The 13407-nt window shown below is 46.3% G+C and overlaps 1 protein-coding gene across 1 annotated transcript in view; it reads right to left on the reverse strand.

Annotated features, from left to right (window-relative positions):
• HHIPL1 (HHIP like 1) overlaps positions 1-13171 on the reverse strand; it is a 30943-nt gene extending 17772 nt beyond the window's left edge. The window contains exons 1-2 of the mRNA XM_056851293.1: positions 12881-13171; positions 3636-4282 (exon numbers count right to left, since the gene is read on the reverse strand). Of these exons, the coding sequence (XP_056707271.1) occupies positions 3636-4282; positions 12881-13171 (938 nt within the window). The remainder of the gene's footprint in view (positions 1-3635; positions 4283-12880) is intronic.
• Between the last annotated feature and the right edge of the window lie 236 nt (positions 13172-13407).

A 13407-nucleotide genomic window follows, 5' to 3' on the forward strand; every position in this document is an offset into this window, starting at 1 on the left:
TCTGTTTAGGATTGCACTTAACTCTGCTAACCATTACCTTCAACGGCAAGCCTCAATTAGTCCTACTTTCTAGTTCAGTGAATTTAGTATTTTTAACCGAAACAAAACATTGACTTTGAACACTCAACAAAACACATCTTTTTTCCAATTAGCACATGAAATACTGATGAATGTGGGGTTCAAATAATAAAATATGGGGTTCAAATCATAAAAAGTTAAGCAATTTAAAAATTAGCACACACAAGAGGCAATGAACTCAACGGCACTTCCAAAGCATGCTATCAGTCAGAAAACAGAAATTTACAAGTTACAAAGATTATGGCTACTAATACAAATCAGGAAAAGTTTTGTTTTACACTTTATATCATACATAAAAATATTTGGAGCTATAAGAATCATCATGGTACTCCTGAAGCATGTATAAAACTGAAGTTTAGTGTGGTATAGAGCAAGCTACTTGTATTACCACCAAAATCTGAAAATGAGGCATTTTTATAGCCATGATTGAAATAAGGGACATGAAGCCAAACTTCCAGCCAGGATGTATATTCCAGCAGTCAACAAGGCAAGCCACACTTCCATGAGAACACAAGATTGTAAGACTTCCCCGTTTTGCACATTGTAGCCAGTTTCCAATCGGAGAAGGGAAAATTCTAGAAGCAGCCAGGAAGTAGCAATGTGTAAATATAGAATGCAAGATGGAAATGTACTTGTCAGGGAGGGGATTTCCTCCGCTCACTACACACATGCATAAGTGCCATCAAGTCGCAACCAATTTGGCAACCCCAGCAAGAGTCTTTCAATGCAAGTGAGAAGCAGAGGTGGTTTGCCATTGCCTTCCTCTACAGAGTCTTTCTTGGTGGCCACCAGTCCAAGTACCAACCCTGCTTAGCTTCTGAGACCTTACAAGATTAAACTTTACCATGCTGCCGTTCCTCCCCCCACATTTCACTACCCCCTTATTCCAGTTCTATGTCCCTCCATCTTCTCTGACTCCATTTTCTCCCATTCACTTTTTTCTCCGCCCCATAATCCCCTAATCTTTCTTCCCCCTTGCCCCTTTGCCCAACCATCTATCCAATCTTTCCTCCCTATAGCTATATGCTTCCCCATGTCCCTCAAACATCAGACCTAAAATTACGCTGCTCAAGATCAATGGATCAAGGAGCTTCTAAGGGATAAAGGAAAAGAAAGGATATGCTCCCCTCCATTTGCTCTTCTGTCTCCCCTCCTCAGTTCTCAGTGTCTCTTTCCACACCCAAACACCACCCTCCTTTTCCCCCAACAGATTGTTGGGCACCATTTTGACTTGCTCTGAAACCCAAAATACCAACCAAAGTTCTTTTCCCCCACAACATCTGCACATGTGCAAATGGAACTGTTACTGGTGGGGGGTTATCCCTGGATTATTTTATCTGTCCAGAGGGGTCATACATGGCTGTTAGACATACAAATAACTTTTATTTATTTATTGACTTGTCTTATACCTTGCCTTTCTCCCAATGGGGACTTACAAATGCAGCTTACATTTTATCTCCTCTTCCCCACTTTATCTTCACAGCAACCCCATGAGGCAGGCTGGACTGAGAGCGTGTGACTGGCCCAATGCCAACCGAACAAGATTCCATGGCAGAATGGGATTCAAATCTGGATCTCACAGATCCTAGTACGACACTTAAACCACAACACCAGGGGTCCCCAATCTTTTTGAGTTTGCGGGCACCTTTGGAATTCTGACATAAGGCGCTGGGCACAATCACAAAATGGTTGACTCAGGAGATGGAGCCAACCACAAAACTTTTTAGTCCTGCCTTCCCCGGATGGAGCAAGGAAAACAACCCACTGCTCAAGACGCCCTTGCCTCAGAGGAGAATGTCAGATTGTAAGGTTTTATATATAAATCTAATAGCACTTCTTCAACATATCAGGAAGAAGCTCTGTTTAACAGGTCGCCCTTTAATCTGCACAGCCAATCAGAAGCCCTGCTGGGCACAAGCCTGACCAAGCCCCGCCCACTTCCTAAAAGCACTTGGCATGTGCCATGAAAGGTGTCAGCAGGCTCCATGGTGCCCACAGGCACCACGTTGGGGACTACTGTGCTACAATATGCTCTCTCTCAAAAGATCCTTGAACCTCATTGATTGGCTCACTAGGGGGTACATCCATAGCAGACAGAAAGCTAATATTTGATATTTACTTGGTCCAAAGACACTGATTACAACAAAAGAAGCTTCCACAACAGTTGGAATCAATAGTCTATCCTTTCTGATATAGACTTTAAACAGGCTGGATTGTTTTAATCTAGATATGGAAGTGGTTGCTGTGCTTCAAGAGACAATAAAAGCCTACAATTAAAGCTACACAAATGCAAATAGATGGAAGTATTATTTCCATTATTTCGCTCATTAAGCAAAAGATGACTGCTGCTGGGATCCTAAGGATATGAAACAGGATTTGTTGAATGTTGACATCCACGTGTGAACGCTAAAATGTTAAAAAATAAACAGGTATTTCCCACTTGTCAGCTATACAGGAGTTTCAGGAGCATTCACACATCTTTTATGAGACTGTCAGCACTGACATTTGAATGAAGAAGAAGAGTTGTTTTTTATATGCCAACTTTCTCAACCATTTAAGGGAGACTCAAACTGGCTTAAAATCACCTTCCCTTTCCCACCCCACAACAGTCACCCTGTGAGGTGGGTGAGGCTGAGAGAGCGTGACTTGCCCAAGGTCACCCAGATGGCTTTGTGTGGAGGAGTGGGGAAACAAACCCAGTTCACCAGATTAGCCTCCGCCGCTCATGTGGAGGAGTGAGGAATCAAACCTGGTTCTTCAGATCAGAGTCCACCACTCCAAACCACCGTTCTTAATCACTACACCACTCTGACTCTCACCAGCATTCAGATATGTATTGCAACATATATGTCCTTCCACAGGACACGGGTGTGAAGTAGGAAACATTCACAGTTATTCTGGGGGAGAAAAGTGCACTCCCTAAGCCATGTATTTATTGGGATATCAGACGTGAGGATAAAGCTGAAAAGGGCAAACAAACACTGCATGTGAGCATCAATGTTCAAAAAGCCCCATCATGATCCTAACATGAATCCTTCGAAGAGCTTGAGGCTGGAGACAGGCTCTGTATACAGTCATCTGATCCTGATCCCTGACTCGGCTCCCTTGCTGAAGCCACTAGCGAATGCGGCATATATTGCAATAGTTCTGTGGCGAGCATTCTTCTTTGCCTGAAATCTAGACTAAGGTTAGGATCCAGAGAGGCCTGTCCATATTTGCATAATGCATAATGCATGGGGGGAGACTGCTGTTCCATTCCAGAGCATCCCGTTGCAAGTGGGGGGATTTTTCAGGGCATGGTGAAGGGGCTGCTACTAGATGGCGGGAAGCTGAAAAGCCCCTGATCATGAACAGATCAGGCACAGCCTCATAAATCCCAGTCTAGGGCTACACCCATACACACACTCACTTATTATCCACACTTTTTCAGACTTGCGTCCACATTTCCACGCACAGGCCTAATAATATCACATTCACTGCTATCAGTGATTCTTAGAAGTGACTCTTTGCCCTCCAATATCTTAAAGAAATTTGACAGATAAATGTGCATACGATACCTTTCAGAACCATGGTCCACAGAATTCATGTCATCGGGAGAAATTCTGAACTCACTGATTCGGATTCTCTCTTCATACTCAACTTCAACTGAATAGTAGACAAACACTTTACCATTAAATTTGAATTTAGGATGGAAGACAATACCTAGAAAACCTCTCTCATCGCCTTCCCAAGGTGAGGTTAGTACAGCTTCACTGATGTTCAGAAAGGGTTTTTCGAGTCGTGAACGATCCGGCAGGTAGGCCCAAACTAAGCCAACTTGTTCGGCAATGAAGAACCTGTGAGTCCCGTCATTTGCGTGCACCATGGCGACCGGATTCATAAGCCGATTGGCAACCTCCACCAAGCACAACTGCAGGCATCCTTCAGTGTCCGCTGTCACCAGCCCAAGGTTTTGACTAAGGCGTTTATTGGATAGGAGGTAAGGAAAGCAGTAGTCAGCATCCTCCAAGGAAAGGTAACGGCAGAACTTCGCCATGTTGTTTTCCAGGGCCAGTAACTCTTTGTCTTGAGTGAGGAACTGGAACGTGGACCTGCAGTTTTGCCACACTTGTGCGCAGTAGTCAGGGCAAAGTCCTGGCAGGGTTTTCACAGGTGTAGAAGGGTCTTCAGCATCATACAGATGAGCAGCGTAAGGGGAGCATTCCTACAGGAAAAGAGGAAGGCTGCATCAATTGTTCCACATGATTATGTCTTTAAGCTTAACAAGGAAGCTCTGCCTTGGCCAATCCACTATGTGCATTAAAGAATCAGAGATAATAGAAGTTAACCATTTCATTCATTATGTGGTAGCAACTCCCAGGCTGGCCACCAACAGAACAATCAATGGAGAGTCTACCAGGACTTCTTTGCAAGTGTTCCTGTATGATATATGTGTTTCCAGTTGTGTGTTTGTCATCTTCATGCTTTAACATTTTGAAGTCTACATCTAAAAAACTTAGAATGAGAAGTGGCCCTTTTACGAGCGTTTAACAGGATCTTTAAAAACAGAATTAGTTGAGGAACAACATGACTTAGACAGCCCAGGCGCCCAATCTCTTCACTTTTCAGAAGCAAAGCAGGGTTGGCCCTGGTTAAGAACTTGGATGGGAGACCACCAAGGAAGTCCAGAGTTGCTATGCAGAGGCACGCAGTGGCAAACCACCTCTGTTCATCTCTTGTGTTGAAAACCCTATGGGGTCGCCATAAGTTGGCTGTGACTTGATGACACTTTCCAGCACCAAGGGAGGAAAACAGATTTCAAGTCTGTGATGGGCAAGATTCAAGCCTTTGGGATCATTATACTTTCACCAACTCCCCTGGGGCCTAGGTGGTAAGCATAAGGAAGCAAGGAAGAAATGCCTTTTTTATTTATTTTCCTTATGGCAGAAGACTGGGGGAGAACCCAAATGCCACACAAAGTAAGTATTCTGGGCTGGATCCTGCAGAGCTATCCCACTGCCTCCACTTGGGGATGTACCGGGGGGGGGGATATATTGCCTGGTTGTGAACTCAGGTTCAGATGATGAGATGAAAGAAAAACAAATGGAAGGTTCTGCTGCACAGAGATGACAATAAAATGTAGCTCTTTGGAGGGAGGTTTCTCTAGAAAACAAGGCCACTATTTAAAGAGCGTAAGACTAAAGCGTCTAAGATTTTGCAACATTTGAACTTGCTGTTCTGTACAGCTGGTACTTGGTTTTATAATGTTTCATAACAATAACTTAAAAACCAACAACTGAAGGAACTATAGCAAGAGTCTGTGGCACAACCACTAATTGTCAAGAATGCATTTAGAATGCTACAAATGAGTGCCCAGAATGGGTAACTGCGCATCAAATTCCCTTTTATTTGCATTTTGCTCTATTTTTCTTACTGTTTTTTTTTAATAATTAGAACTGAAAAGTGGTGTTAAGCAGAATTAGAGAACTGGTTTTTAGGTCTTTTTTGCCATCAAGTCACAGCTGACTTCCAGCAACCCAGTGGGGGTTTTAAGGCAAGACACGTTTAGAGGTGGTTTGCCGTCGTCTGCCTCCACATCACGACCCTGGACTTTCTTTGTGGTCTCCCATCCAAATACTAACCAGGGCTGACCCTGCTTAGCTTCCAAAATCTGAGACGATCGGGCTATCCAGGGCAGGGCAGAGGATTGTTAGTCGTCTGCCAAATCACAAAGATATAAACAAAAGAAACAAAGACGTATGAAGAAAAACAGATTCAGTAATTGCTTTGCCATACATGAATCTTCAACAGGCTGTTTCCCCACCATGAGGTAATCTGGTACGTTGCTGTGATTGGGATGGCCAATAACAGCATAAGTGTCAGTTCCTCATAGCTGAGGGGAGAACTTAATAGAGTAGATCTGAATGTCTCTTGCCTTGAAAACTTTACCAGGGGTAGCCATAAATCAGATGTGACTTAACCAGCAAAAAAAAAGGTGGGGGGAGGATCTATTCCCTTTGTGTGTGTGTGCCATAAGTCACATCTGATTTATGGCTACCCCTGGTAAAGTTTTCAAGGCAAGAGATGTTCAGAGGTGGTTTGCCATTGCCTGCCTCTGAGACACAAACCTGGTATTCCTTGGAGGTCTCTCATCCAAATACTTGCCAGGGCCGACCCTGCTTCACTTCCAAGATCTGACGAGATTGGGCTAGCCTGGGCCCTTTTATTTTGCCATATTTCCACTGACTAGAACAGTCTGCAATAAATCACGGCTGAGCAAAATTTTCAGGGAGTTCATTTTCAGCAACGGAAGCTGCAAAAGTTAACATTACAGGAACCGAAAGGTCAAGTCACAGCCGACTTATGGCGACCCCTTTTGGGGGTATTCCTGGCAAGAGACTAACAGAGGTGGTTTGCCAGTGCCTTCCTCTGCACAGCAACCCTGGACTTCCTTGGTGGTCTCCCATCCAAATACTAACCAGGGCCAACCCTGCTTAGCTTCTGAGATCTGATGAGATCAGGCTAGCCTGGGCCATCCAGGTCAGGGCACAGATGTGCTACAAGTCTCAAAACCATCAGCACCCAGGGTGGCGAATATTCTACTCTTCACATTTGCTTTATTGCTTGCACAGGACGCTGAAGTAGAATCTTTACATGAAACACATTGGGGTTACAAAACTTATCATTTCCCTTGCACCAATTGTTTCTTCGCCTAAGTTCTGCTTTGGTGCAGCCCTCCCCCCTTTTTTCTTCATCGAATACTCTAAGCACACACACTCAATGACCAAGTAAAGCTTATTTAGGTGACTTATATTAAGAGTGTTGAGGCACCTTCAATGCTAAGATAGTGAGCGGCGTAAGTTTCAGTGAGACAGATCTCATAGATCCCACAAAGAGAGAATGACCAGCCCAAGGCTACTCAGAAGTCTTGATGGCCGAGTGGGGTTTAGAGCTCAGGTCTCTGACAACATAGTCCTGTGCTCTAACCACTACACCGCACTGTCAGATTTCCCCCCAACACAAAAATTTGCTCTTCTCACGGCAGGCCAGTGCATCCCAGCATTCCACTGTCCTAAAAAGCTAACAACAGCAAGATCATCTAACAAGGCAGAAGATGTGTGAGCTGCTTCCTTTGGAACCTCTTCGCTTACAACCCAACAGTTGAAAAATCACAGCTGCTCTGCTGACTGTAATTTGATGCACTTACTCATATTGTTGGCTGAATTTAACACACAGCTGGGCCAGCTGAGGACAAGAAGATATAAACCCCCCCCACAAAAAAAAAACCCTTTAAAAAAGCACTTAACAGGATTTGATTCACTTAGGTCAGTGGAAAACATCCCACTGCTTGGATGGGCACTATGTCAAGGCCACACTGTGATGAGGATTGGAGGGGGGGAAATGCTTCCAAGTTATTTTGATTGACGAATACGCTCCAGATATTTAAGCAGCTGTGATTTTGTTCCAGAAATACTTTCCCCTCTAGGAAACGAGCAGCTGGAATCAAGATGGATTTGCACTCATTGAATAACGACTTGAGTTTTTTTTTTCAATGTATGATAATAGTTTGGCAGCTCTGCTAAGATTTCATAGAAAACTGCTGCAATTTCCCCTTATTGTTACTATCTGTTCTCATCTAGACAACACAGCATTAACACCAAACCAATAACGTGCATCATCCTTGCTAGTATTTTAACCGTATCACCACATAACAGGGAAAGTTGCTTGTTTTTTTAATCCTCCTGTATGAGTTTGCCTGAATTATCTTGCCAGACCAGGGGTTGGTTCCAGTGATCAGCAAAGAAATCTATTTAGCATAGCTCTACTTGCAGAAGGGATTGCACAAGATCTTGTGTCACATCTGCTCCCATCCTAGTTTGCTCATATGCACGATGTATGCATGTAAGATCTGTGCCGCAATCTCTTCCGTTTTCCATATTGTGCCTTGAGGAGCCATTTTGAGAATGAAGACTGCTAGGTTCACTTCCAGAAACTCTGGGATTAGTTGCACCATACCTTGCGCAAGTGGAAACACAAGCAGGAATACGATAAGTTTGATTTAGCACAAGTGGTTCTTTTCTTGTATTTCTGTATGTGCAAGAGAAAATGTTGAGTTGCATCCAACCCAATCCAACCCAAAAAGCCCATCCACCCCAGTATTCAGTTTTCAACCAGCCAGATTCTGTGTGAAGCCCAAACAAGGCCTCTTGCTGTTGTTTGTCTCCACATCTGGTATTTAGAACTGAATCTATTTCATTTTTATCCTCTCAGACAGCACAGGGCAGCCTACATGGGGGGGGGGGCATCTTCCTGGGGAAAGTCCTCTTAAAATTTTCACCTCACCAGGATTTCTCACTTTTCTGTTTTCTACACTGCACCAAGGATCTAAACAGGAAATAAATTCTGGGATTCAGTTTAGCTTGGATTTGATGTCCATCCAAGCCTATGGTGGATAGGCGTGGTATGAGGTAAACCTGACATAAAAACAAAATATTTTTAAAGTAAGATTTATTTGGTGCAAACTTTAGAACGGAAGTAAATATAACACTTAACACAGAGATGAGGGATTAAAGTTTAAAAACTGTACATGCCAAGAACTAAAAACCTTTCCAGACAGTCTTAAATTTGTTGCAACAGTCTGGTTAGACCATTACCACTAATCCATCCCACTCAGTTGCAATTTAGTAACTCTCTTTCCATCAGTTCCAGAACAGTATGAAGGGACTAAATAAATAATCTGATCCCTATGCTGTCTGTAACCCACTCCTGTTAGGTTTACACTTCAGCTAACAACTCTCATCTCTAATTCCCAACTTCCAACTGACAAACCCCCCAACTAGGGCTGCCAACCTCCAGGTGGTGGCTGGAGATCTCCTGCTATTACAACTGATCTCCAGGTGATGGCGATCAGTTCCCCTGGAGAAAATGGCCACTTTGGCAATTGGACTCTTTGGCACTGAAGTCCCTTCCCTCTCCAAACCCCGCCCTCCTCAGGCTCTACCCCCAAAATCTCCAGATATTTCCCAACCCAGATCTGGCAACCCTACCCCCGACTATCAACTCGCTCTTGGCATCTCAGCCCACAAGCTCCTCTCAGCTGGCTGGCCTAGCTCTACTTTCATTAGCTCCTGTGTTGCTGTGTGTAAATGTAAAAAGCAAGTAAATGATATTAGCAGGCAAGTTTGGATTATGTGTAATATGCAGAGGGGTAGTAGGCATGGTAATGAGACAGCAATCACCGATCTCTATTCCGTCCAGGAGAATACACCGTCTTGGGCTTCATTGTTTCAGGTGGGTAGCCATGTTGCTCTGCAGTAGAAGAGCTAGATTCTAGTCCAGTGGCACCTTAGACACCAACAAGATTTCCAAGATACACGCTTTTGAGAGTCAAAGTTCCCTTGAGGAGCTTTGGGTCTTGAAAGCTTATCCTCAAAAATCTTGTTGGTCTCTAAGATGCTACCGTAAACTTGAATGTCAATTCTCCCACCAATGTCCTCATGGAATCTTGGTCACAAAGCATCTTTTAGGACCAGCCGTTAAACAGGAATACACTTTTATCCATACCAATCGCATTCCTAAGAGTGTGCATTAAAAGCAAAGTCATTGATGTGTCATACTGACATTTTCTAAAGCAACCTTCTTTCAGTTCCTTACTCCCATAAAAAAAAAATCTGTATAACATCGCAACATCTGCAGTATGTCTGGCCAAGTTCTATCCTCACCTCTCCCATCTTGTTTGCCTGCACACTACTTCACAGGTAGATGTTGCATTTTTCTAGCACATGAGTCTGCTTTATCATTTCCCTCTTTAGTCGTCCTTGTGGGGAAGGCGCTCTCCAGCTCCTAGACAATTTAGATTGCCTTTTTCTGCACCTTTCCCAACTCGAACAATACAATCCTAAATAGTTACACCCTTCTAAACCCAATGACTTTAAGGCACTTAGAAGGTTCGGACTTCAGTGAAAGACAGCCTTTTTTGAGATAGGCATGACCAAAAGTATAACACAGTATTACAAATATGGATGCACCGTAGATTTATACAAGGCCTTTACAATGTTTACAATTTTATGTTCAACTCATTTTTTGTAATAATCCCTACCACAGAATGTGCCTTTTTCACTTCTGCTGGATATTTTGGGGGCGGAGCCTATGAAGGGCGGGGTTTGGAGAGGGACTTCAATGCCATAGAGCCCAATGGACAAAGCGGCCATTTTCTCCAGGTGAACTGATCTCTGTCGGCTGGAGATCAGTTATAATAGTGGGACATCTCTAGCCACCACCTGGAGGTTGGCAACCCTACCGAAGAAGGACCAACTTGCCACCCCCAACAATGAACTGAAATAATGCGGGGGTTTACCGGTGTATGGGAAAGGTGATGTATGAAGTCTTCCACTCACCCCAACTTTTGGGTTACAGGAAGAAGGAAAAACAGAACACTGCTGCATTTCCTCAACAACAAGAAAATGGGGCAGGGTTGCAAACTTATGACATCCAAATTCCCCAACATGGCTGAATGCGGCCATGCTACAGAAGCTCACTGGATGAGTGGTCGCTTTTTCTCTCCGCCTAACCTACCTCACAAGTAGGGTTGCCAGGTCCCTCTTCGCAACCGGTGGGAGGCTTTTGGGTGGAGCCTGAGGAGGGCGAGTTTTGGGAAGAGGAGGGATTTCAATGCCATAGAGTCCAATTGCCAAAGCGGCTATTTTCTCCAGGTGAACCGATCTGGAGATCAGTTGTAATTGCAGAAGATCTCCAGCTAGTCATAGAATCATAGAGTTGGAAGGGACCACCGGGTCATCTAGTCCAACCCCCTGCACAATGCAGAAAATTTACAACTACCTCCCCCCACACACACACCCCAGTGACCTGGAAGCTGGCGACCCTACTCACAAGGTAGGGATGCTAAAATGGAGGAGGGGGAAAGAATGCTATAAGCCAGTTTGGAGAGAAATGTGGAGGAGGAGGAGGAAGAAGAAGAGGAGGAAGGGAAAGAAGAGTTGGGTTTTATATGCCAACTTTCTCTACCACTTAAGGAAGAATCAAACTGGCTTACAATCACCTTCCCTTCCCCAGAATAGATACCCTGTGAGGTAGGTGGGGCGGAGAGTGTGTGACTAGCCCAAGGTCACCCAGCAGGCTTCATGTGGAGGAGCGGGGAAACGCATCCAGTTCACCAGACTGTCATCCGCTGCTCATGTGGAGGAGCGGGGAATCAAGCCCAGTTCTCCAGGTCAGACTCCACTGCTCCAAAAGATGCTGGAATTGACCGAGATGGCGAAGCTTACAGCTTTGATAAATCAGAATGATAAATCAGAATGATAATGAACAATTTTGGGGGGAATGGGAGGCTTGGAGAATGTACTGTGAAAATTATTTTTTAACGGGACCATTTAAAGGATACTCATTGATCTAATCCCTTATTCATACTTTGTATTAATTTTTATATTAGGCACTGATTTCATCATGTTGGATACGACAAGAACAGATTAATTAAAATAATATTGGGATTAGTCACGTTAGCAAAAGATTATACAATTTAATTTTAGACGGAAGAGGGAGAGGGGGAAGTCACTGGATTGTTAAATTAGAATACTAGTTGTTTTTCTCTTTATTATTATATTGTTTTTATGGATATATTAAATGAAGAAAAATAAAAAAAATGTTTTTTTTTAAAAGACTCCGCTGCTCCAAACTGCCGCTCTTAACCACTACAGCAGGGGTGGGGAACGTCAGGCCCAGGGGCCGTATAAGGCCCTCGAAATCATTTGGTCTGGCCCTTCATGGGTCCTGGCAGATCTCTAGCTCAGAAGGATGTAAGACTGGCGATCCGCTCCCCTCCCGCGGACAGGAACAGCCTCTATTCAAGGCAGATGTGAGTTTGTTTTGCCGAGAAAGGAACCTTTCCCCCCCCCCCTTGCAAAAGAGCCGTTAGCTACGGAGCTGCTAGGACCGCCCAAGAAACTGTGTTAGCCCTTTCCCACCCGGGCGGTGGAGAAACTACGTGGCAGACGCTCGGAGCCGTCCCCGGTCGTGCCTCTTGGCTAAACGCTCGACCAAACAGAGCAGGCTAATTTTTAAGTTGATGATTTTGTAAGGCCCGCGAATGAGGTTCTACATTGGTTCTTGCAGGTTATCCGGGCTGTGTACCCGCGGTCTCGGTCACACAGCCCGGATAACCTACAGGAACCAATGAACTCTGACCGTGAAAGCCTTCGACAATATTTTGAGGCTCTAAATATCCCAATGGCCCTCGGCCGGGAAAAGGTTCCCCACCCCTGCACTACAGCAGGCTCGAGCCACGACCTCGGCGCGCCAACTGGGAGGCTGGGAGCGGCGGCGGCGGGGGGGGGGGCGAAGAAAAATAAAAAAAATGTGTTTTTTTTTTAAAAAAGACTCTGCTGCTCCAAACCACTGCTCTTAACCACTACAGCAGGGGTGGGGAACGTCAGGCCCAGGGGCCGCATAAGGCCCTCGAAATCATTTGGTGTGGCCCTTCATGGGTCCTGGCAGATCTCTAGCCCAGAAGGATGCTGCCCTGCCTGAATCTCTTGGGCCCAGCTGGGGACAGCAGAGCTCAAAAGCGAGTCGCTCTATGCGGCAGACACTCGGAGCCGTCTCCGGTGGTGCCTCTTGGCTAAATGTTTGCCCAAATATAGCAGGCTAATTTTTAAGCTGACGATTCTGCAAGGCCCGCGAATGAGGTTCTAAATACCCCCACGCCCCTCGGCCGGAAAAAGGTTCCCCTCCCCTGCACTACAGCAGGCTCGAGCCACGACCTCGGCGCGCCAAGTGGGAGGCTGGGGGCGGCGAGGGGCGCGCTCACCTGGCACAGCAGGTCCTGCAGGGGGGCGGCGCAGGCGGCATAATCCGCCCGGCCGAGGCGCCCGGCGGCGCCGTGGAAGCGCTCCAGGAGGGCGGCGTCGCGCGCCGCGTCGCAGCAGCCCAAGGCGGAGTAGCGCGCGCAGAAGGCGAGCGGCCGCGGCGGCTGGAAGGGCGGCTTGAAGTCCAGGCACTGCGGGTGGCCACGCGCCGCCCTGGGCAGCAGCAGCAGCAGCAGCAGCAGCAGCAGCAGGGCCGGCAGGGCGCAGAGGGGCCAGCGCGCCAGCCTCGCCATCGCCCAGCCTCGCCAGCTCAGCGAAGGCGGCCTCGGCCACGCCCGGCCATGGCTCCCCTCCCGCTCCGCAGCCTCCTCCGGCTGGCGGTCCCCGCGCGCTCGCCCGGACCCCGGGCCACCCTCCTCTCGCCTCCTTCGCTTCCCAAAGCGGCGAGGGGAGGAAAGGAGAGGCGCGGGGCGGGGCCACCGCGGCTCAGGCCGCGCCCGCCGGAGCTGCCCAGCGCCGGGGGAGGTTT

Source organism: Euleptes europaea, chromosome 6 (assembly GCF_029931775.1).
Source record: "Euleptes europaea isolate rEulEur1 chromosome 6, rEulEur1.hap1, whole genome shotgun sequence".
Classification (NCBI taxonomy): Eukaryota; Metazoa; Chordata; class Lepidosauria; order Squamata; family Sphaerodactylidae; genus Euleptes; species Euleptes europaea.